Source organism: Plutella xylostella, chromosome 13, assembly GCF_932276165.1.
Source record: "Plutella xylostella chromosome 13, ilPluXylo3.1, whole genome shotgun sequence".
NCBI classification, from domain to species: Eukaryota; Metazoa; Arthropoda; class Insecta; order Lepidoptera; family Plutellidae; genus Plutella; species Plutella xylostella.
Window position 1 is genome coordinate 10536535 of NC_063993.1, and position 22491 is coordinate 10559025.

General features: G+C 40.8%; 2 protein-coding genes across 7 annotated transcripts in view; one reads left to right on the forward strand and one right to left on the reverse strand.

The window, feature by feature from the left end:
• Positions 1-130: 130 nt before the first annotated feature.
• On the forward strand, positions 131-19455 carry LOC105385659 (arylsulfatase B). The gene is made up of 12 exons (XM_048625231.1): positions 131-322; positions 4660-4819; positions 7823-7982; positions 10232-10326; positions 10402-10469; positions 10784-10937; positions 16051-16208; positions 16687-16832; positions 17179-17321; positions 17621-17771; positions 18113-18229; positions 19216-19455. Exons 1-12 carry the CDS (start codon positions 224-226, stop codon positions 19370-19372), a joined length of 1608 nt encoding a protein of 535 aa, XP_048481188.1. The 5' UTR covers positions 131-223; the 3' UTR covers positions 19373-19455.
• The window catches only part of LOC105385660 (teneurin-m), a 392514-nt gene continuing 389469 nt past the window's right edge, over positions 19447-22491 (reverse strand). For all 6 annotated transcript variants that reach the window (XM_048625228.1, XM_038111852.2, XM_048625225.1 and 3 more), the window contains one exon: positions 19447-22325. In XM_048625228.1, coding sequence (XP_048481185.1) covers positions 21969-22325 — 357 coding nt within the window. In that variant the 3' untranslated portion in view covers positions 19447-21968. The remainder of the gene's footprint in view (positions 22326-22491) is intronic.

A 22491-nucleotide genomic window follows, 5' to 3' on the forward strand; every position in this document is an offset into this window, starting at 1 on the left:
AATACAATGATCATTAATCTTAACTACTTACCTATTAACACGGGGGAATCTATGGTTATGGTATGGGAAGGTGTCGCCACACCTACATGATAATATTATCTTTATGATGTGAACGCAGTTTAGTTAACCGTGATTAAAGCAATATTTGCACTCGTCCTAACAGCGAGTAAACAAAGTTCGCCAGTCTAACTCTGTGTTGACCGGGCGTCGGTCGTCAGGCAACATGATGATCAAATGGTTGTGTTTGTTTACGATCCTCGCGTCGGCTAGAAGTGATAGTGCGAGGAGACCCCATATCGTGTTGATTATTGCTGATGATTTGGTAAGTTTTGACTTTTTTTTACTAATCTTGTGACCTATAGAGGTGATAGAAGTCGATTTTAATCGAAATAAGCTGATTATCATTGGGACTTACCTACGTTTAGAATGTTTAGATTTTTTTTAATGCGGGTAGTTCGTATTCTTACTTCAAACATTGTTGGGTTGGTTTACGAATTTGATCATTGGATCATTAGGTACTCCGCTGTATGGTTAACTTAAAGTTTTGGGTTCGATCCCCCTTATCAAAAAATACCTTAATTTTTTGTCTAAATTATTAAAATAAAGTTCAAACCTAGAAACCAAGAAAACATTTATTTAACACAATGAACAACAAAACAGAAAAAAGAAAGAAAAAGAATACAACAAAAAAATTTAATAACAATACAGGAATAATACAACGTAGTACAAACAAACAAACTAGGTTGCTGTCCAGAGCGTCAAATCGGCACCTGTGTGTGCTGTGGCCAAAGAGGCCATTAGAAATGGAAAGTAACGCGGACAGGGCAAGGGTTATGTGTAAATATTAGTGAAAAGTGGGTAAGTAGCAATGCATGCAACTGCTTGTCGTGCCATTAAAATTTGTTTCTGATTGGTTTACTCTATGTGATTCTTCTTCTTCTTTCGTGTCAGTGAAATGCGATTTTTTATATTTGTCCAGACCAAAAAGAAGCAACTATGATAGCATTCTGGTTGGCCTGGAGTAAGTCGTCCCGTGTGCAGGTGGAAGGGCACAGGGGACAGGAGAGTAAATGCTCCATAGTCTGGGGGGCGGTACCACAGTCGCATAGGTTGTTACCAACGGTATAGCCCCACTTACAGAGATTGTCCTTGCAGCAGCCTACCTCTGCCCGCAACCGATTTAGAGTCTTCCAGATGTGCCAGGGAAGACTGTTACCGGGAGCAAGTTTTTCCTCAACAGGTAGGAAAGGATCCTGGGGCTGCTTTTCCTCCCAGAGCCTTAGCCTTGCGTTTTGTGGGTTTTCATCCGTTAAGGACACCTCACTATTTAGAAACGCTTTGCGGCTCTTAAGGCGGGAAGGTGCGGCAGTATGTGAGTAAAGTGGATGTCTGGAGTCGCATTCTTGTTTGGCTTTCTCAACAGAACATGCCACTTTACGCCGTATGCTAGGGGGTGCTATCCCAGCCAGAGAGTAGAGTTTGTGGAGCGGTGTCGGTTTGAGGCATCCCGTAACTATACGAACTGTGTCGTTAAGAGCAACATCTACTTCTCTAGCATGCGCGGACCTTGCCCATATGGGGCAGGCATATTCGGCAGCTGAGAAGCAGAGTGCGAAGCTACTTGTTCGTAGAACTTGCGGAGAGGCGCCCCAGCTGGTAGACGTAAGCCGTCGCAGAAGGTTGTTTCGGGAGCTGACTTTCTTCTTGGTGATTTGGCAGTGAGTTTTGTACGTGAGGGATCTATCCAGGGTCACTCCGAGGTATTTTGGTGACGAGCAGTGCTGGATTTTTACCCCTTCCCATGTTATGTCCAGCTCTCGATTTGCCTGGTGATTGCGTAGGTGGAAAGCACATGACTGAGTTTTTGATGGGTTTGGCCTCAAAGCGTTTTGACTGTAGTAGTCACCCAGCTTCCGCAAAGCTGCAGTCAACGTGCCTTCCACTTCTTCGAACGTAGCTGCCTGCGATGCCAGTGCAAGGTCGTCAGCGTAGAGGAATCGAGCTGTTCCTGCATCGCGGGGCTGGTCGTTGGTATATATGTTAAAAAGAGTTGGCGCCAACACACTTCCCTGAGGCAATCCGTTTCTCTGAGAGCGCCATCTACTTTTTTCCGAGTTAATGCAAACTTGGAAACGGCGGTTGTGGAGCATCTCACTTAAAAGTTTGACGAAGTTGTTATCGTTAGTGAGTGCACCGACCTTCACCAGTAGTCTCTTTATATTGACTGTGTCATAGGCGGCTGATAGGTCGACAAACACCACACCAGTCACCTTTCCAGTTTCAAAACCATCCTCAATGGATTGAGTCAAATTTAAGGTCTGACTGGTGCAGGACTTTCCTGGTCTAAAGCCAGCCTGTTCAGGTATAAGTTTTGGCTCTATTTCGCTTGTGAGACGGTTAAGGATGAGCCTTTCGAACAGCTTATATGTATGGCACAGAAGAGATATTGGTCGGTAGCTCTTAGTTTCAGAAGCAGGCTTACCCGGCTTTAAGAGCGCTACAACTTTTGCTTTCCTCCATGGCTTAGGGATTCTTGCCGAATCAGTGCAGTTGTTGCAAAGGGCAAGTAACCAGGACACAGTCCCAGGGCCGAACTCTTTTATTTGCTCCACCATGATGTCGTCGACTCCAGCAGCTTTACCAGTCTTAAGTGATTTTATGACAAAAATAATTTCACTGAGCGTAAACGGCTTGCTGATGTTGGTGGAAGGTTCTACTACCTGGTTTACTTGTTTGGGTAGTCTGGGAAGTCTGCATGGTGGTTTGCCATTAAGTATCAGCTGGTGAGCGACTTGGTTTGCGGTAACTTGCCCTGGTTGTGTAGCTGCAGGTGGGTCGTCTGTGAGTTTACGCACCATCGACCACGCTTTCTTGCTATTATGGGTCATGTTGATGTTAGAGACCATGTTCATCCATTTTTGTTGACGGCTGTCACTTAACTTAAGCATGAGCTCCTCTCCGGCAATTATGGTCTCTTCCGAGAAAGGGTCCAGGGCGTAGAGTGACTCATATCTGGAGATTAGATCAGCCGCATCGATTGGTAGTCCCGGAATGTATGAGCTGCGGCAACCTCGAGGGATGGTTTTCCGAGATATTGTGCGCACGATATTAAGAAATTGCTCATAGTTTTGAGGAACGGGTGGTAGACTTAAAAGTTGTTCGTCAATACGGGATGAGAATTCACTCCAGTTGGCCTTTGTAAAGTTAAAGCGTCGTCTAAATGGAACTGTTCTCGGTCTAACTACTGCCATGACTTTGCATATAATTGGCCGATGCTGAGTTCTGGGGATGGGATTACCAACAGATTTGGAACACTGGGTGCTGATGTTTGCACTGCTAAAAATCAGGTCGGGGTTGTATCCACGTTTCCAACGCCCGCTATTAAAGGAAGGGGGCAATTTGGCACTGTGGATGAGTTCTAGGCCATTGGATTCTGCCCATTCTTCCACCGCATCCCCATCTGTGTTGTTTTCTGCGTATCCCCAATTGATGCTATGGCTGTTAAAGTCTCCAACAATAATTTTTGTTGGGCTATTGTCGAAATTGTCCGTTGTGTGGAAGTGAAACGGTGTGTGGGGAGGTTTGTAGACTGACGTTACCGTACAGTTGCCCAAGTCAATGGTTAGCGTTTCGATAGATCCTTGGGAGACGGAGGCCGCTGATGAGATCTTGATGTCGGGTTTCGCGAATATTGCACTTCCATGCTTGGCATGAGGGAGCTCAACGGTCAAGTTCATTCCTTGTATATTGGGCCTGGGTTGGCCGATGTCACGGTGTGTTTCTTGGACGCAGAGAATATCACACTGCGTCTCAACGCACAATTGCGATAAAAGAGCGGATTTATTGCTCGAGAAACCCTCAATGTTAATGGATATTACTGTGAGGGCTGGTTCTGATAAGAACCGTTTGGGTGGCGCTGATAAGTGCCGTTGACGTGGCGCTGAAAAGTGCCTTTTAGGTGGCTCACAATTGAACCGATTCGCATTCATTTCACTGTGGGGAAAGGATTAGCCAATCTTTCGATTGCCCAGGGTGCACCGCGAGGAGGTTCCTTTCATGCACCCCAATCTATGTGATTAATTTTTAAGTACTTATTCAATGTATTATCACAAGGCATTTTCACCTAACGTAACGGCACCAGTAATGGACACGGACCCAGTAATAGACACTTACAAACTTATTTTGTCTAAAATAAGAGTATGCATAGTTTTACAAAAATTGCAACACCTTAGTTTCAAAGCCTAGACATCCCTCCTTGTTATATAAACAAGTTATTTATGTCATCCGTTCAGATTAAAAATTGTGAGGAAAAAAAGTTCATTTGACGGGGGTTCACAAATTAAATGGAGATTTCTTAAGGAAATTGTTAAAGAGGTAAGTGTAGAATATTGTTGGTAATTTCGTTTTATTTTATTTTAAATTGACTTTCTTGATTTTATGGAAACTATACTGAATTTCCGCATTTTTCTAAAGGAATAGGACAGCTTACGTTTATGGAAATGATTACAGAGGGGGGGTGTTCATTACTGGTTTGCAAATCATTTGTAAGAAATCCTTAAGGTGTCCATTACTGGTGCTGTTACGTTAGTTAATTTATAACATGATACCTAGCTTTACTCAGTCTACAGAATGTCGCTTCTAACTCAATACTTATTCCAGGGTTGGAATGACGTGGGTTTCCACGGGCTGAACCAGGTGGGCACCCCCAACCTGGACGCGCTGGCGTACAGCGGCCGCGTCCTGCACAACTACTACGTCAACCCCATCTGCACGCCCTCCCGCGCCGCGCTCTTCACCGGCAAGCACCCCATACACACAGGTACCTGACTCACATACAACCTGGACGCGCTGGCGTACAGCGGCCGCGTCCTGCACAACTACTACGTCAACCCCATCTGCACGCCCTCCCGCGCCGCGCTCTTCACCGGCAAGCACCCCATACACACAGGTACCTGACTCACATACAACCTGGACGCGCTGGCGTACAGCGGCCGCGTCCTGCACAACTACTACGTCAACCCCATCTGCACGCCCTCCCGCGCCGCGCTCTTCACCGGCAAGCACCCCATACACACAGGTACCTGACTCACATACAACCTGGACGCGCTGGCGTACAGCGGCCGCGTCCTGCACAACTCTACTACGTCAACCCCATCTGCACGCCCTCCCGCGCCGCGCTCTTCACCGGCAAGCACCCCATACACACAGGTACCTGACTCACATACAACCTGGACGCGCTGGCGTACAGCGGCCGCGTCCTGCACAACTACTACGTCAACCCCATCTGCACGCCCTCCCGCGCCGCGCTCTTCACCGGCAAGCACCCCATACACACAGGTACCTGACTCACATACAACCTGGACGCGCTGGCGTACAGCGGCCGCGTCCTGCACAACTACTACGTCAACCCCATCTGCACGCCCTCCCGCGCCGCGCTCTTCACCGGCAAGCACCCCATACACACAGGTACCTGACTCACATATCACATACAACCTGGAAGCGCTGGCGTACATATACAGTTAGTAGGTACATAAATACGTCACAGGGACCCCCACTTCCTTGGACCTTGTGCAGTAGGCAGCCGCCCTCGGCATGAGCTGGCACGAAGTCAAAGGCGTGGCCGGAAATCCACACTTCGAGCCCTATGTCCCTGATTAGGGATCCCAGGACCTGATGATGATGACGAAGCCCCCCCTTCCTGCATCTTTTAAAGATGAAATTCATATACTTAACACTCTAAAACAAAATACTTAAACTGAAGGTAAGGGCGATACCGAAATGATCGGGAATAGAAAAAAGTACAAAGATATCATAATATTATTTACTTTTATTGTTTTTCAAAGTAGTCTCCGTGACATTCAATGCACTTTTTCATTCGATTAAACCAATCATTGAAACAGTAATTCCAGTCTGAAGTGGATACTGTCAAAACAGCTGATTTGTAAGCTTCGACCGCCTCTTCTGGGCCGCTAAACCGTTGACCACGTAGCATATCTTTAATTCTTGGGAATGTAAAATAATCATTGGGGCTCAGATCAGGGCTACACGGAGGATGGTCCATCAACTCCACGTTTTCCATATTTAAAAACGTTCTTGTTTTGCGAGCGGTATGAGAGCTTGCATTATCGTGGTGAAGGATTATACGACGATTCGGGTTAGTTTTACGAAGTTCTCTTACGACTTCCGGCAAACAAACTGTTGTGTACCAATCAGCAGTAACCGTCCTTTGTTCTTGTAATGGAATCGTAGCCACATGGCCAGTTTTCGATACAAACGAAGCGACCATTTTTTTCGACACGCTGCGTGAGCGAATAACTTTTGTTGGCTTGACCTCACCTTCGAAGACCCAAACTGCCGATTGATGTTTTCTTTCGGGCTCATATGAATAAATCCACGATTCATCACCAGAGACGATATTGTAGACAGCATTTGAACTGCCTCCATTGAACCGTTGCAGAGCAGATCGACACCAATTAACACGAGCCGACTTTTGTTCCTCGGTCAAACGGTGGGGCACCCGGCGCGAAACTTCTTGACATCCAGTTCTTCATGTAAAATGGTTTGAATGGCTGTCATACCAATGCTGAGAGAAGCCCGAATCTGCTCGTATGTCACATGTCTATCTTCTTTTATTAACAGGCGTACAGCATCGATGTTATCTTGTGTTACCGCTGTTTTTGGCCGACCAGTAGAAGGGACTGTGGTAAGAGAGGAACGTCCACGGCGAAACTCAGAATACCAACGATATATAGTCGTTTTACTTGGTGCTTCAAGTTTATAAATAGAAACAAGCTCGGCGAGACATTGTTCTTGAGATAAACCTCGACGAAAGTTGTGAAAAATTATTGCACGGAAATGTTCCCGCGTAAGCTCCATTTTTTACACCGACTTGTCAAATTCAAATGGTCAATACTCTTTTATTTTTTACTTTTTTTAAAATTCGAAAATGGAATTATGTTTGAAAAAACACTACATTTGATACACCAAAAAGGTTTCACTCTAATTTATTCCTAAGTATTCTATTCCCGATCTTTTCGGTGTAGCCCTCGTATAACTATGTATCTAATCAGTGCAGTTTATGTGTGGCCGGGTGCTTTCACCTTCTGTTATCTACGCATGCAGCGCTACATATATCAGCTACACACATTATTTAACTGCGACTATCTTGCGCCTTTCCCGTTATCGCGATAGAAATGGGTCACAAATGCGGTTAGTATCTACACTATCTACCACCTCTAGCCTTCCTAATCGTATGACAAAGCTCGTAGATTTCATTGCATTTCATCACGTCCCAGAAAATAGCTTCGAACCAAAATCTGTCTTTCAGACACTATGATTACATAAGTGTTTATGTCCTGTATGCGGGTTCGACTAGGTTTTCAATAAGACCTATACAAAATGGACAACGAAAATCGGTTAAGGTCAAAGGCAATGCTCGCATGGTAGTTTAATAAATTGGCACAGAAGAGTCCTATTTGCACACTACTATCATGAGGTCAGGTTAGCCAGGAGATTACTGTAGCACTGAATGCTAAAACCTATCTATTGTGTAGTATAGGTATATCTAACATTAATATCCCCAACCCTCCTGCCAAACATGGAGATTATGGCAAATATCCTTCCATTCTTGGAGGAAGCTCATGTCCTCCAGTGGTTAATTTATTAAGTGCCGTTCTTTTGCAATATCTAGGTAAGTCTTATATCTTAACATCTTCTGTAACACTATTATAATCATCATACATCCGTAATCTACTGTCTCAGCTCCCTATAATCTATTCCAAAATCCACAGCCCCAGTCTCTAATCAAAAACAACCCTCCCAGGCATGCAACACACGGTCCTGTTCGCCATGGAGCCGCGCGGGCTGCCGCTGTCTGAGAAGCTGCTGCCTCAGCACCTGCAGGGGCTGGGGTATAGCACGCACCTCGTGGGGAAGTGGCACCTGGGCTTCCATCGGAGGGAGTATCTGCCGATGAGCCGAGGGTAAGGCATGGTTTGTCTTTAGGGTGAATCTACCTAATCATAGCTGGACTTAGGGTGCTTGTACACGATGCATGTAGCTGGAGCAAGTAAAGATGCAGGTTGCACGCGTGAAAAATATGCACAAGCTATTGGTTCGAGTTTTCCAAGTAGATACATGTGTTTTACGATGTATGTTTACGATGCATATAATCCACGCAAGTGCCTCAACATGCGCAAGCTATACTTGCACCGTGCACAAGCTCCCTTAAATCATGCAAGGGAAGCGTGGAAAGCATTGAGGCTCGCTATACCAACGATCTTAGACAGTTAGCCGGTATATAGTGGCTGAATGAGTGTCCACCAGCAGAGGACGATTACGGGTTGATGATGATGGAATTAAGCACACGTACGCCTCAGTGATAATAATTATAGCCTAAAAGCTGTATTTTATACTTGCATAAGTTTTCAAATAAATATTTAATAAATATATTTTTTTTAAATATTTTTATAATAAATAATAATAAATATTTTTTATTCCAAAAAAGCTTATCTAATTACAAATTACATCTGTGCCTGAACTAGGCCAGAGACCTGTACATCAGGCATCAGCGCTCCTCCAATAGAATATAATAATAAAGCTGTGCAAATTCAAGTAGGTACTCAATATGATTAAAATTAATTTAAAATAAAATTAATTATCTTAAAAATAAGATTAATTATAACTTAAAAATAAATAAATTAAATGAAAGAATCATACAAACTTTACATCAAATAAAGCTAGCTAGATCAATCTAAAAATTAATGGTGGCTAGAAGTTTAATGGCTTGGGAATTTGTACCCAAGGGACAAAATATTTGTATTTAGTAATGTTGTTGTTGTTGTTCCTATGGCACCCCAGAGGTGCAGAGGGTCTCCACTAACGACCGCCACTTCCGCCTATCTTCGGCTGTACTTTTGGCCTCGCTCCAGCTTAGTCCAGCGGCTCGCAGCTCGTTTTCGACGCTTCGGCGCCATGTCTGGACAGGGCGTCCACGGGAGCGCTTGCCATTTGGTGGCCTCCAGTCAAAAGCTACGTTTGCGGCATTTGTAGCTCCTCTTCGTACAGTGTGCCCAATCCATCTCCACTTTCGCTTCGCAATTTCCTTGCCGATGGGAGATTGTCGGCACAGCTTCCACAGATCTTCGTTACGTATTGTCTTCGGCCAGAAAACGCGCAGGATCGATCTTAGGGACTTATTGACGAACACTTGCAGTTTAGTATTTAGTAATAGACAGTTTTAAAGTTTACATTTATGTATACTATGTTCTCATAATAAAAGTTAGGTAGCAATCATTAACAAATGTTCAGTATCCTCATAATTAAGTTTTTGTAGGTATTTTAACATAACATTTTTACACTCATATTGGTTCAACAGGTGAAGTTTATTTAATTTATTCAATTTATTGTATAAGTATGGTCCAACAAAGCAGAAAAAGTTACGTACGAAGGCATGTTTATACGTGATTGTCTTACAAACTTTGTAATTCCTTCTTAAATGTTTGTTAGTGTCAAGACAGTCCAGTACAAGTTTATGCTGCTTCAGTACAGTGTGATATATAAACAGCTGACGAACTGTTAGAACTTCGCAATCTTGGTATAACCTTTCAGTGGGATAAAGTATGCGGCGGAAAGTAGCTACTTTAAGAACAGCTCTTTGGGCCCGTTCTAGAATAACAAGGGTAGTCTTTGGAGCTCCGCCCCACGAGGTAATACAATAGATAAGTACTGATTGACAGAGAGCTATGTATATTTGCTTTAGTAAGTAGGGATCTAGGATATGTCTTAGTTTTTTAAAGATAAAAATGAGCTTTCTCACTCTTGCGGACGTTAGTTGAATATGGTCTTTGAAATTCAAGTTCTGATCAATCATGATGCCTAGATATTTTATTTTATTAGACCTGGAGATGTCATCGCAAGAACATGAATCACGATGCCCGCAAGTGTGGTAAGTAATTTTAAACTGTGAGGATGGTTGACTAGAGAAATGAAATATCGAGGGTAGTGTTATATAAAGGTATTTTCAGTTTACCCACATTCAGGCATAAGACTGAATCTTTTGTTGTTTGTGAGTAGAAATTGGAAATCACTGAAGTACAATAAAGTTCATCACCGAAATAATGTAGATTCCCCTAAAGAACAGTCTTAGCTTTTGCCATATTACAGTGTTGTGGAAGTTTGGTCCAAGATTTGTTAATGCAGTATTTATGGTTGAAATGATTTCGTGTTTCAGGTTCGATTCCCACCTCGGCTTCTGGTCGGGCCGCATCGACCATTTCGATCACATCTCCATGGAGAATGGGACGTGGGGCACTGATTTTAGACGCGGTATGTAATAATAAGAAAAATTAGTAATCGATTGCTTAAAACATTATTTTCAAAATTAGTTTTGTATTTTTTCAGGATACGACGTAGCTCACGATTTGTACGGTCAATACGTCACCGACATTTATACCAAAGAAAGTATAAAGGTAAGTTTATAGAATCCCGGCCACACTTTGTATACCTATGAGATATCTAATTTCCACCAGTTTACTAACCTTTATCCGCAATTCCGCATACTTCCTACGTCTAACTGCAATCTTTCCATCTGCCTACCTATATGGTGTTATGAAATCTTTGACTTCTAGTTTTAACATGACCAATACCTACTCACAAGGTTCATTACTATAAAGTTCCAATCTATCAATAGAATTGCTTAAAGCCTCCCCATGCTACACAATCTACACACACATATTCTGCCACACAGAAATAGAAATTCAATCCCCACCCCTTTCCCTTCCAGATAATCCGCGCACACAACCAGTCGTCGCCTCTGTTCCTCACTATCGCTCACTCGGCGATGCACAGTCAGAACGCTTACGACCCCATCCGAGCCCCGTACCGCCTGGTGGAGACGTTCAAACATATTGAGGACCAGCAGAGACGGAAGTATGCTGGTAAGATAATTGTCTTTCGTTATTATATTATATTCTCGTGGGGTTAAAGCCTGTAAATGTGGGGCGGACTTATGCTTTTACGGGTTGGCTTTTCGCGTTGTTGTCTTTTTCTGTTCAGCACTGCAACATAGGTACCTATCCCGATTTAAAAAAAACTGTGGGTATGGTGGTACGTTCATACGTTGGGGATATGATAATTATGTGCCTTTCTCCTAACCATCTGTAAATGGCAGACGATTTCAGGAAATCCCAATCTACAGGGTGGCCCAAAGAGTGACGTCCAAAGGAAAATGTTTGATTCCTTAGGTCAAGGGGTAGCCAAATCACCCCCATGTATGTTCAGCAATTTTTAGTAGTTTAGGAGTTATGATTTTTTTAACTAATTTTCTACGAAAATCGACCTCAGTGGATCAATAATGTTTTATTATTTTTTTGGATAACTTATTTAAATATTTTTTTTATTTTTGTGACATCCTCTTAAGTTGTTCTTTTAACCATAAAAGTTTCAGCTTCCTAGCTGTAATGTAAGTTAGTTATTTTTATATCGAAAGTTCAAATTATATCATCGAGCTAGACTGCTCTGAATTTTCAACTTGAAATAAAAAAATTAAATAGTTATTCTCATGGTCCCTTATTAATTTTAAAAACTCCGCAAGGTTCCAAAATTACATGAAAATAAAAATAAACTATTGCTTAATGGGGTATTATTTCCAGAAAACAGCCTTCAAAGGTATGTGGGTGGAAAATACCTAATTAGTAAATTGTTTCAGAAAGTTTAAAGATTCCTGTTAGGTCATTACTAAGGACTAATTAAGTTAGAAAATGTATCAAATTAAAAGGAAAATAAAATTATTTACTATTTATTTTTATTTTAGTTGCATGTTTGAATGAAAATTCATAGTAAAATGTTTTAGTGTGAGTTGTAAGATTAATGCGATAATTGTATTATTAACAATAAGTAAATAGACTCAAATAAATTATTGGAGGAAGTCAACCTCGCTTTTCGAAGACACATAGTTTTCCAAAATGACGGTGCACCATGCCACTACGCAGCACAAGTGCGTAATCATTTAAATGAAACGTATCCCAACAGGTGGATCGGACGAAACGGTCCAATCAGATGGCCTTCACGATCGCCTGACCTAAATCCGATTGATTTTCTTATTTGGGGTTATTACAAAGACATAGCTTACGCCCGAGAATCGGTAAATGAAGAGGAGCTAAGACAGTGAATTGGAGAGGCCGGAAATGTCGTTAGAGGAAACAGAGAAGCGTTTAGGCAACTTAAACAAAATTTCTTGCGTAGATGTAGGCTGTGTATTGATTTGGGAGGTCGCCATTTTGAAAATTTATTATGAGTAAATGTGTCAAATAATTATTTGAGTCTATTTACTTATTGTTAATAATACAATTATCGCATTAATCTTACAACTTACACTAAAACATTTTACTAAGAATTTTCATTCAAACATGCAGCTAAAATAAAAAAAAATAGTAAATAATTTTATTTTCCCTTTAATTTGATACATTTTCTAACTTAATTAGTCCTTAGTAATGACATAACAGGAATCTTTAAACTTTCTGAAACAATTTACTAATTAGGTATTTTCCACCCACATACCTTTGAAGGCTGTTTTCTGCAAATAATACCCCATTAAGCAATAGTTTATTTTTATTTCTATGTAATTTTGGAACCTTGCGGAGTTTTTAAAATTAATAAGGGACCATGAGAATAACTATTTCACTTTTTAATTTCAAGTTGAAAATTCAGAGCAATCTAGCTCGATGATACGAGTATAATTTGAACTTTCGATATAAAAATAACTAACTTAGGCAGCGTTCCCACTACGCCGGACCGGCAGATCTGCCGAAAACCGGACACCGGACAGAGTGTTCACATTACATCGGATCCCGGAAGAAATTCAGACAGTCCTCAGTTGAATTTGGACCTGCGCGCACAATGGACGACGAAATTGTTGCGTTGTGGTGGTATCTTAGAAGGCAAAATAAGCGGGGCGAGCGGGGGACAGATACCGGCACAAACTCGTTCACATTACTCCGGGCCCGGTCGTTCTACCGGCAATTCGTAGTGACAAAACGTTCGGTAGAAATGCCGGGCTCGGCAAAAATGCCGGACCCGGGATAATGTGAATAGCTTCATATAAATTGTACAGCCACTAGGTCTTCCGGCAGATTTACCGGCGCGGCAGATCTGCCGGTCCGGCGTAGTGGGAACGCTGCCTTACATTACAGCTAGGAAGCTGAAACTTTTATGGTTAAAAGAACAACTTAAGAGGATGATACAAAAATAAAAAATTATTTAAATAAGTTATCCAAAAAAATAATAAAACATTATTGATCCACTGAGGTCGATTTTCGTAGAAAATTAGTTAAAAAAATCATAACTCCTAAACTACTAAAAATTGCTGAACATACATGGGGGTGATTTGGCTACCCCTTGACCTAAGGAATCAAACATTTTCCTTTGGACGTCACTCTTTGGGCCACCCTGTATATCGCTCTTATCGTAGCAACAACTACAGTCATGTTAGATAGCTTTCCTATTAAAATAAAATAAAAATATATCTCCATTCTACTGCAACGTATGTTACGGTAGGGTAAGTAATACGAGGTATAAAAACGAATGGTATAACATTCACAAGGTATACGCCCATATGATATAAATGGGTACACTACATAAATCCGAATTACTTTTTTACGAATATGAAAATAACGATTTTTAAAATTACGAATTTCATAATTCCGAATAATACACAATCCCGAATTTTAAGTTTCCGAATAACGAAAATCACGAATAGTTAATAAACGAAAATTCAAACAACATATTTATTAAAATGACGAAATTCAATTTTCCGAATATTATTATTTCGATGTTTTAAAAGTACGACTTTTTATTATATCGAATTGTTAAAATTACGAATCCCGAAGTTTTAATATTCCGAAAATACAAATTCCCGAATGTATCTTAGTTAACAAGAAATAGTTATTAAGAATAGTGTATATTTATTAACAGCATAATCCGTATACAATTTAACAATATTTTTTAAGCTATATTATTTGAGACGCTCCGCTCCGCTTCGCTGCGCTCCGCTTTGTTTTCGATATCTATGTGCACCTAACACGCTCCTCCTCGCTTTGCTCGTCGTCGCACCTATCTTTAGATTTAGGTCCTAAGGTTTTTAAGGTTAAACACCCTAAAAATCCGAGCAATTTTATTGCTTTGTTGTGTTACTTAACAACAAATACTACAAACACTTTTCTATTTACAATATTTTAACTCTATATTTGAAACGCTCCGCTCCGCTTCGCTGCGCTCCGCTTTGTTTTTCAATATCTATGTGCACCTAACACGCTCCTCCTCGCTTTGCTCGTCGTCGCACCTATCTTTAGGTTTAGGTCCTAAGGTTTTTAAGGTTAAACACCATAAAACTCCGAGCAATTGTTTTGCTCTATATTTGAAACGCTCCGCTCCGCTTCGCTGCGCTCCGCTTTGTTTTTCGATATCTATGTGCACCTAACACGCTCCTCCTCGCTTTGCTCGTCGTCGCACCTATCTTTAGGTTTTGGGTCTAAGGTTTTTAAGACGTTTATGGTTTTTTTGTCAAAATCACGAATTATCACATTTTCGATCGGGATTTGTATTTTTCGTGATTATAATAAATCGGTATTTTATTTTTCGTAAGCTTAAGTAATCGGATTTATTAACGTTCGTGTATTTGACAATCGTAATAACAAATCTTCGTGATTATAATATTCGAAATTATAATTTACGTGATTTTTAGAATTCGGCATTTTAAAAAATCGGTATTGCAATATTTCGTAAATTACATATTCGGTGTTTTCAAATTCGGAAAAAAGTTTTTCGGAATATTTGGGTGTTCCCGATATAAATTTATTAAGTATAACGATCACTGTGCATAACAAACGAAAGGCATAATTACTAAATACATAATTTCGTAAAGAATAACGTTCAAAAAGTATAATTTCAATTGATATAACGATTAAAATGCATAACGTTCATAATATATAACGTTTATAACATATATTCTACAACGGATATAATTATCATAATGTATAATGCACAAAAAGTATAAATGATTGTCGTATCGTAATTTCATTATTATTGACGTTATGTGGGGGGAACACTCCGCTCCGCTTCGCTGCGCTCCGCTTTAGTTTCGACTAACATGTGCACCTAACACGCTCCTCCTCGCTTTGCTCGTCGTCGCACCTTTCTTTAGGTTTTGGTACTAGTTAGGGGTTTTGACATTATTATTATTATTGACGCTATGTGGGGAGACGCTCCGCTCCGCTTCGCTGCGCTCCGCTTTGGTTTCGACGAACATGTGCACCTAACACGCTCCTCCTCGCTTTGCTCGTCGTCGCACCTATCTTTAGGTTTTGGTACTAGGGGTTTTGACATTATTATTATTATTGGCGCTATGTGGGGAGACGCTCCGCTCCGCTCCGCTCCGCTTCGCTGCGCTCCGCTTTGGTTTCGACGAACATGTGCACCTAACACGCTCCTCCTCGCTTTGCTCGTCGTCGCACCTATCTTTAGGTTTTGGTGCTAGGGGGTTTGACGGTGTTGGGTAATTAAACACAGATTATGTTATATATGTTAGTATGTTTTATGAACTTTATACTAAATGATAGGTATATATTTTAAACGATATACGTAATGTATGTTATACGAATTGATATTAGTCCTCGTAAGTATTATATATTTTGATTTTATATAAAATGTACGTTATACCAATTGAATCTTATACCTTATGAAAATATAGATTTTGTTGTTATACGTAACGTTCATTATATGTTGTGAACGTTATTAATGTGAAATTATACATTTCGTTTTTATACGTCACAATACGCACCCGTTACGGTAACGATTGGTGAATCAAGGACCACCATCTATTGACTACATTGAACTACTGGAATCCATCTGTTCCTACAATTCCATTTAGTAATTATCTTGTTACGGATTTGTTTTTCGTTACGTATTTCACAGTTGGACTAATACCGAAAGTTGACCAACTACGAATATTAACCAGCTTTCCTGCTAAAAAACTTCCATTATCTTTCTTTCCAGCGGTACTATCTAAACTAGACTCATCAGTGGGCGCAGTAACAGCAGCCCTGTCAGCCGCGGGCATGTTGGACAACACGCTCCTCATCTTCACCACTGACAACGGAGGCGCGCCGCAGGGGTTTAACGACAATGCTGGCTCTAATTGGCCGCTTAGAGGGGTAGGTGTGGTTGAATTTCACTGGCAGTTACCTATTGCAGTAACGAATGTGCCCTACACAACTGCACTTTGGGGGACTTATAAGAGTTTACAACTGTATAGCATGTTTACTGCTCTAAAACTGTAACAATAAGAGTGGCAAACTATTGCGCAGGAAATGTGTAAATTTGTCGGTTAGCTGACGAGAAAAGAAGAACTGGCTTCTACGGAGATGGCTGGTATCTCTCAATTCATAAAATCTTACCTACATTAGGAATAAAACTAGGCCTAATACACTGCCCTGTGGTGCACCATTCTTTTTTTGCTATTTCAGTCTCGACTCCACTTGATGCCAGTCGCGATAAACAAGGCGCGGCGACGCCATTGGCGGAATTTTTACTAAAAGAGTTTGTACCCTTCTACCTTGATCAAGATGCCGTGCAACGTCGTCTGAAGCAATACTTTTTCATCTGATGTTATACTTCTATGTTGTCTATTAGGTGAAGAACACGCTATGGGAGGGCGGCGTGCGCGGCGCGGGGCTGGTGTGGGGCGCCTCTCTCCCGCGCGGCTCGCTTGTTACTGACCAACTACATGTTACGGATTGGCTGCCGACTATCTACCGCGCCGCTGGCGGGGACCCCAGGTGTGTATGTTACGAGTACTGAGCCCCTATATCCAGGTGTTTATGTTTCTTAGCGTGTCGATGACAAAGTCGCGAAATAATCGAGAGTCGATGACAAAATCGAATCAATTTTCACCTTACATTTGACAGTGAAGTTGACGATACGCAACGTTATAGGAGGTTCGAAAATATTATAATCACTGCACTCCTTATGTGTTCTTGTGCCTAAGTACCTAGGTTACCAAATCACCTCTGTTATTTTATAAGTACTTATTATCTATTTGTGCTGTTGCTCAGATGACTGTTTATCTATATGTGCTGTTGTATGCGGTGTCAAATATGTCTACATTATATTCTATCCTTACAGCAAGTTGGGTACCATAGACGGCATAGACGTGTGGGGCGCGCTAACGGGGGCTGAAACGACGCCGCGCCGCGCGCTGCTGCACAACATCGATGACATCTGGGGCAGCGCCGCCATCACCGTTGACCAGTGGAAACTTATTAAAGGTACCAATATGTGTTATGTTCTAAATCAGGCCTGAGTTGAACAAGAAGGTGTTTTGACTATCTATCTAATGTGCTTATTTAAGTTTCCTCCACCTTACCAAAAGTATTTCTTAATAGTAGCTATTGTCACAATCTACTAGATACATTCAACTTGGGGTGGAATCTTAATTTACACCTGTAAACAGTTCCAAGATGATTTTCAGTAATTAATGTCAGTATTCAGATTTGGAATAGCTGCGGTCCCAATACACCACCCTGCGGAACACCACACCAACTTCTAATCTAACTTCAATCTCCAGGTACGAATTACAACGGCACGTGGGACGGGTGGTACGGGCCGAGCGGGCGCGAGGGCTCGTACGACGTAGACGCTGTATACAAGAGCCCCGCTGGTGTGGCGTTGCAGAAAGGAGGATACATGCCTGATAGGGAAGCTGTACTGGCTTTGAGGTGAGTGTGTTTTGTATTGCACTGAGGGTGGAGGAGTAGAGGAGTGAAGCGGGGGTTACACGATAAGATTATGTTCGCATGTAACTAGTGGATGATCCAATTGAGAGTTTTCTGATAGCTCATTAAAAAACAAGTTGGTTTGAATAGCAAAAAGTAAACGTAGTAAGTATTATTTTCCCAATAGCGAAACCTGCTTCACTGTCGCTATCTCTCCATCTATAATTTAGTTATTTCTGTTTAATGCGCTCTCAAAAATATTCATAATCCGCTGATTGCCCTTCGTTGTCCGAGAGCGGCTCTTTCCCTGCACCCCTACATAATCTATTGACATATTATTTCAGAGATCAAGCGACGGTATCGTGTAAGAATGCAACATCAGTTCCGTGTCTACCGCTGCAGGCGCCGTGCCTCTTCAACATACAGGAGGACCCCTGCGAGATGAGGAACTTGGCTAAAGAGTAAGTCTATACAATATCTATTAACCCTTCAGGCGCTAGGCCTTTTTTTGAGTTTAGAAAAATTACTGTACCTCGTTCTAACAATAACAGGTAGGTAGGACATTGATGTCGATTCGCATGGGGAGTGCGCAGAGTGCGAGTTTTTATTCCGTTCGAGTAATGACAAGTATAGAATAAATATAGAATAGTAAGGGGCCGTCCATTAATCACGTGAGGATCAAAAGGGGGGGGAGGGGGTACGGAAAACCTCACGAAACATCACGTGGGGGGAGGGGGGGTCTCGTTAGATATCACGTGTATTAATTTATTGCCAAAAAGCGCTAGGTATTTCTAAACCAAAATTTTGAACGAAGCAAAAATTTGAACGATTTGTAGTATTAACGTGATTGACTCGCCTGCCGTTGCGTTTCAATTCAAAACGCAATTTTCGTTATATTTTTTCTAGTCAAAAATAGCCTTTACATAGACTCCCAAAAAATACACGTGATCCAAGGAGGGGGAGGGGGGGTTGGTCCCAAACCTCACCAAATATCACCAGGGGGGAGGGAAAAACGAGAAAAACGACCTCACGTGATTAATGGACGGCCCCTAAGTGTGTGTGACGTGAGTCACTACCGTCCAAAAAATGGAGAAACTATACCTAAGTGGGAATAAGAAGGAGTGTTGACAGGCCTACGAATAGCATGCGACAGAGTTCGCCCTGTATTTTCATAGTTACTGTTAACTTACGTCAATTTGCAGTGTACTATAATTATGCTACATGACAAATTATAACCTACTACTATTCTACATTGTTTTATTGGTTTCATTATATAACTCTCTGATTGGCTGGACTGTGTCGATAGACAACATGTTGTGTTTGTCTACCCGTAGAAGTAATAAAACTAACGTGTCTACCCTTATTTTTTCCAACGGTGAGACCGTTATGGCTCATTACTTATCTTCCCTATAGTTTATTTACTAAATCTAATTTTCCATTATTTCAGATTCCCAGAGGTACTAGAGATGATGTTGTCAAGGTTGGAAGTATTTAATCGAACTGCCATTCCACCGAGTAACCTACCCCTGGACAAGGCGGGAGACCCGAAGTACTGGGGACGAGTTTACACTAACTTTGTGGACTATCTCACTGTTAGTACTTAGACATACTGTGATATACACTACTGTAAGTAAACTTTTATATATTTTATACTAGGTAATAAAATGAAAGGCCGTTATATATTTTAGTATTTTATTACATATTCCATTAGAATACTTTCTATATTTATTATTGTACATTCTTACATCCCTTTCAGTCGCACGCTTGTACCCCAATCTACCGGAGTATGACTGTTTACTCTATCTCTATACACATAGAGTAGGTATTCGAATGCTTCGCCCGCACAGCTGTGGCTATACGCTTGCTGTTTCGTTCACTCGCAAGGTGAATGAAAGAGACAGTTGTTAGCGTGACGTCACAGATATGAGGGTTGGCTATAATGGGGTCTAACTACGCACCATATCTACAGTAATAGTACAAATGAAATGTTGCACGAGGAATTCCGTTCTAAATTGTAAATGCCTTTTGTGAATTGAAATCAGTATTTAGTTAAGCTTTTATCTAAAGCTTAGAATAAGGAGTCACAGTTTCTCTCACTAGAGGCACTAGACTCTTTAGTCTATGGTCTAAAATCTGTTCTAAAAGCTGAATTGTCTATGGTATTTAAGTGAAATGGCCGTACTCTATGGTAATGCGACCTCTTTGGTTTAGATCGATTATACTGCCAAGTAAAGAAGTTGATAGATAGTGAAGAAATAGGCTCAAAGAACAGCATTATCGATCTACCAACGAGACTCTTCCCTCCTAGAATTACAGAATATTTTACACGTTACGTATTCTAATACTTACGGTTACATTATAAATAATTCAAGCGTAAAGATATGTACAATATTTTTACAGATTACATCCTCAACTTTTAAGTACCTATTTACAAATTAGAATTCTTTATACATTATAAAAAAGATAACTATACTGCTCTATAAATATCACCGCGAAATCAATAACTACATTCACAATAGATAATATATCAATTATTAAATTAAATTACACCTTAAATATATTACTAAATCAAAGATAAGACGTATTACATTACAAAGTATTGCTTCGTTTAGTCACATTTTGCAAAAATATCACTTTAGTGCAGGCCGAGGATTACGGCCTGTGTAATATTTTTTCACTTCATCTTCTATAATTTTGTAAAAAATATCATGCTCATCGCCTGCCATTCAGTCACTAGCATAAAATTACTGCTTTTAAATTTTACCACAAAAACACAACCTTCAAGCGTACAGAAAATCACGTTATTATGTATTTTTAAGTCATGTTTTTGAAGTAAATAAAAAACCACTTTAGTACTTCTAACACATATTTAGACACCACAAATTTAAATGAGACACATGTATGGACATATACTATTATAAATCTACAATTACAAATTTATATTTTCGCTTCTAGCTGACTTGCTATTAGGCCGACATGAGTAAAAAAGTTGAAGGATTTTAAAAAGAAAAAAGTACACGACGTTTAAACCTACGTATGGCAAAGAAAGTTGCCGAAACAATTGCAAATCAGCCAGAAGAGGTTCTATTCAGAATAAACCTACTCTTCCATTATTGCACAACACATGCAGAAAGTGTGTATTAACGTTTTTAGTTTAGTTTAATTAGGTATTTACTTAGGTATTTTTATTATTTGTCTATTACTTTAGAGGCCAGCTACAACTTTATAGGGATTAGGCTACCTTAGGACTCTGTCGCTCCGAACCGTTATTGGTAGTGCCGTTAATGGTTGGAATAATGGGATACTTCTGAGAAACCAATGTTATTATGATAAGGTTCTAAAACGTAATGTCAGCGATAAAAAGTTTTACAAAATCATTTGATTTGCAATATCAAATGCATAGTCAAAATGCAAAATTAAGGTTTTTTTATATAAAATTATTGCTTAATAGTATAAGTATTGCGAAGTAAAAATACCTAAGGTCTAATATTACAAAGGAACAACTACAAGAATAAAATATTATTTACATATAAGGTATCTAAAGGTATCCATAGAACAAAATATTTGGCTAATGATAGTAGGATTATACAAATAGTCGTGAAAAATTATATTTTATTACTACGTGATGTGTAAAGGATAAAAATAGGTATAACATGATTTTAAAAGTATAAACAATAATAATTAAAATATTGTGATCGTATTGAGTATTATAGTTTCGTAGGTATCTAAGTATTATGCTGGGGTTATTTATTTCATTATTAATTTCATGTTTGTTTATGACTCGTTACCCTGTCGTTTGATAACTTTGTGAGATTCCGTTTTCAGTCCAAATGGATTAATATGAGAAGAACGACCGCTGTGCCTAAGTACAAAAAGCTGATAAAATACTAAAGTTACTATCAACTCTAAATTAAATGCATGGTAGACAGTTCCTTAAGTCTTTTTACGAGCGCTAAAGAAGAGATACTCCATCGCGAAACAAAACCGACTAACACCCTAACACGAAAACACATTTATGTCCAATTCAGATCACAAGAGTTTCAAAGATTCACAATCAATCGAGAATTTCAGACAGACCATCGAAAATACTTTTCAGTCCTATATAAAAAACAGTACAAACTAAGGCCCGAGTCCTGCCGGGTTGTGGACGCCGGTTGGCGCCCACCGTGGGGCGGCACGGTTATGGCACGTTCAGTGGAATCACGAGCGGTGCCGCGCGCGGCCGCTCTTTCTTCTCTTTCTCCTACTATCTCGAACAAACACTATATTAGCCGGGTCGTCAGCCAGCTGCGGATACTTGGAGACAGAATGGACATCCTTAGCGGCCCAGCCGTCGACGATGCCGTGAGAAATCAGTTCCTCCTTTTCCTCCTCGGTCCAGGAGCCTCTTCCCTCCCAGCCGGCGGCCACTAGTGCCTTCTCTCTCTCCCACGCTCGCGCGGCCGCCCGTTTGTGCGCATGCTTCAGTAGTTTTATGCGCTCCTGAGCCGGGTCCACTCCGTAGCGGAGGACTATGACGGCTTGCGCGGAGCCCTTGCCGACGGCGTGCACGCGAACCTGGGAATATAGAGTTTTGTTTTAGTTTTATGATTCAGTGGGATAGTGACAGATTACTTGGGGGTGGAATACATGGTTAATTCAAGGTAGTTTGGACAACTGACAGATTTATCTTATCTCATCATCAGCCTGTAATTGTCCACTGCTGGACATGGGCATATGGTGG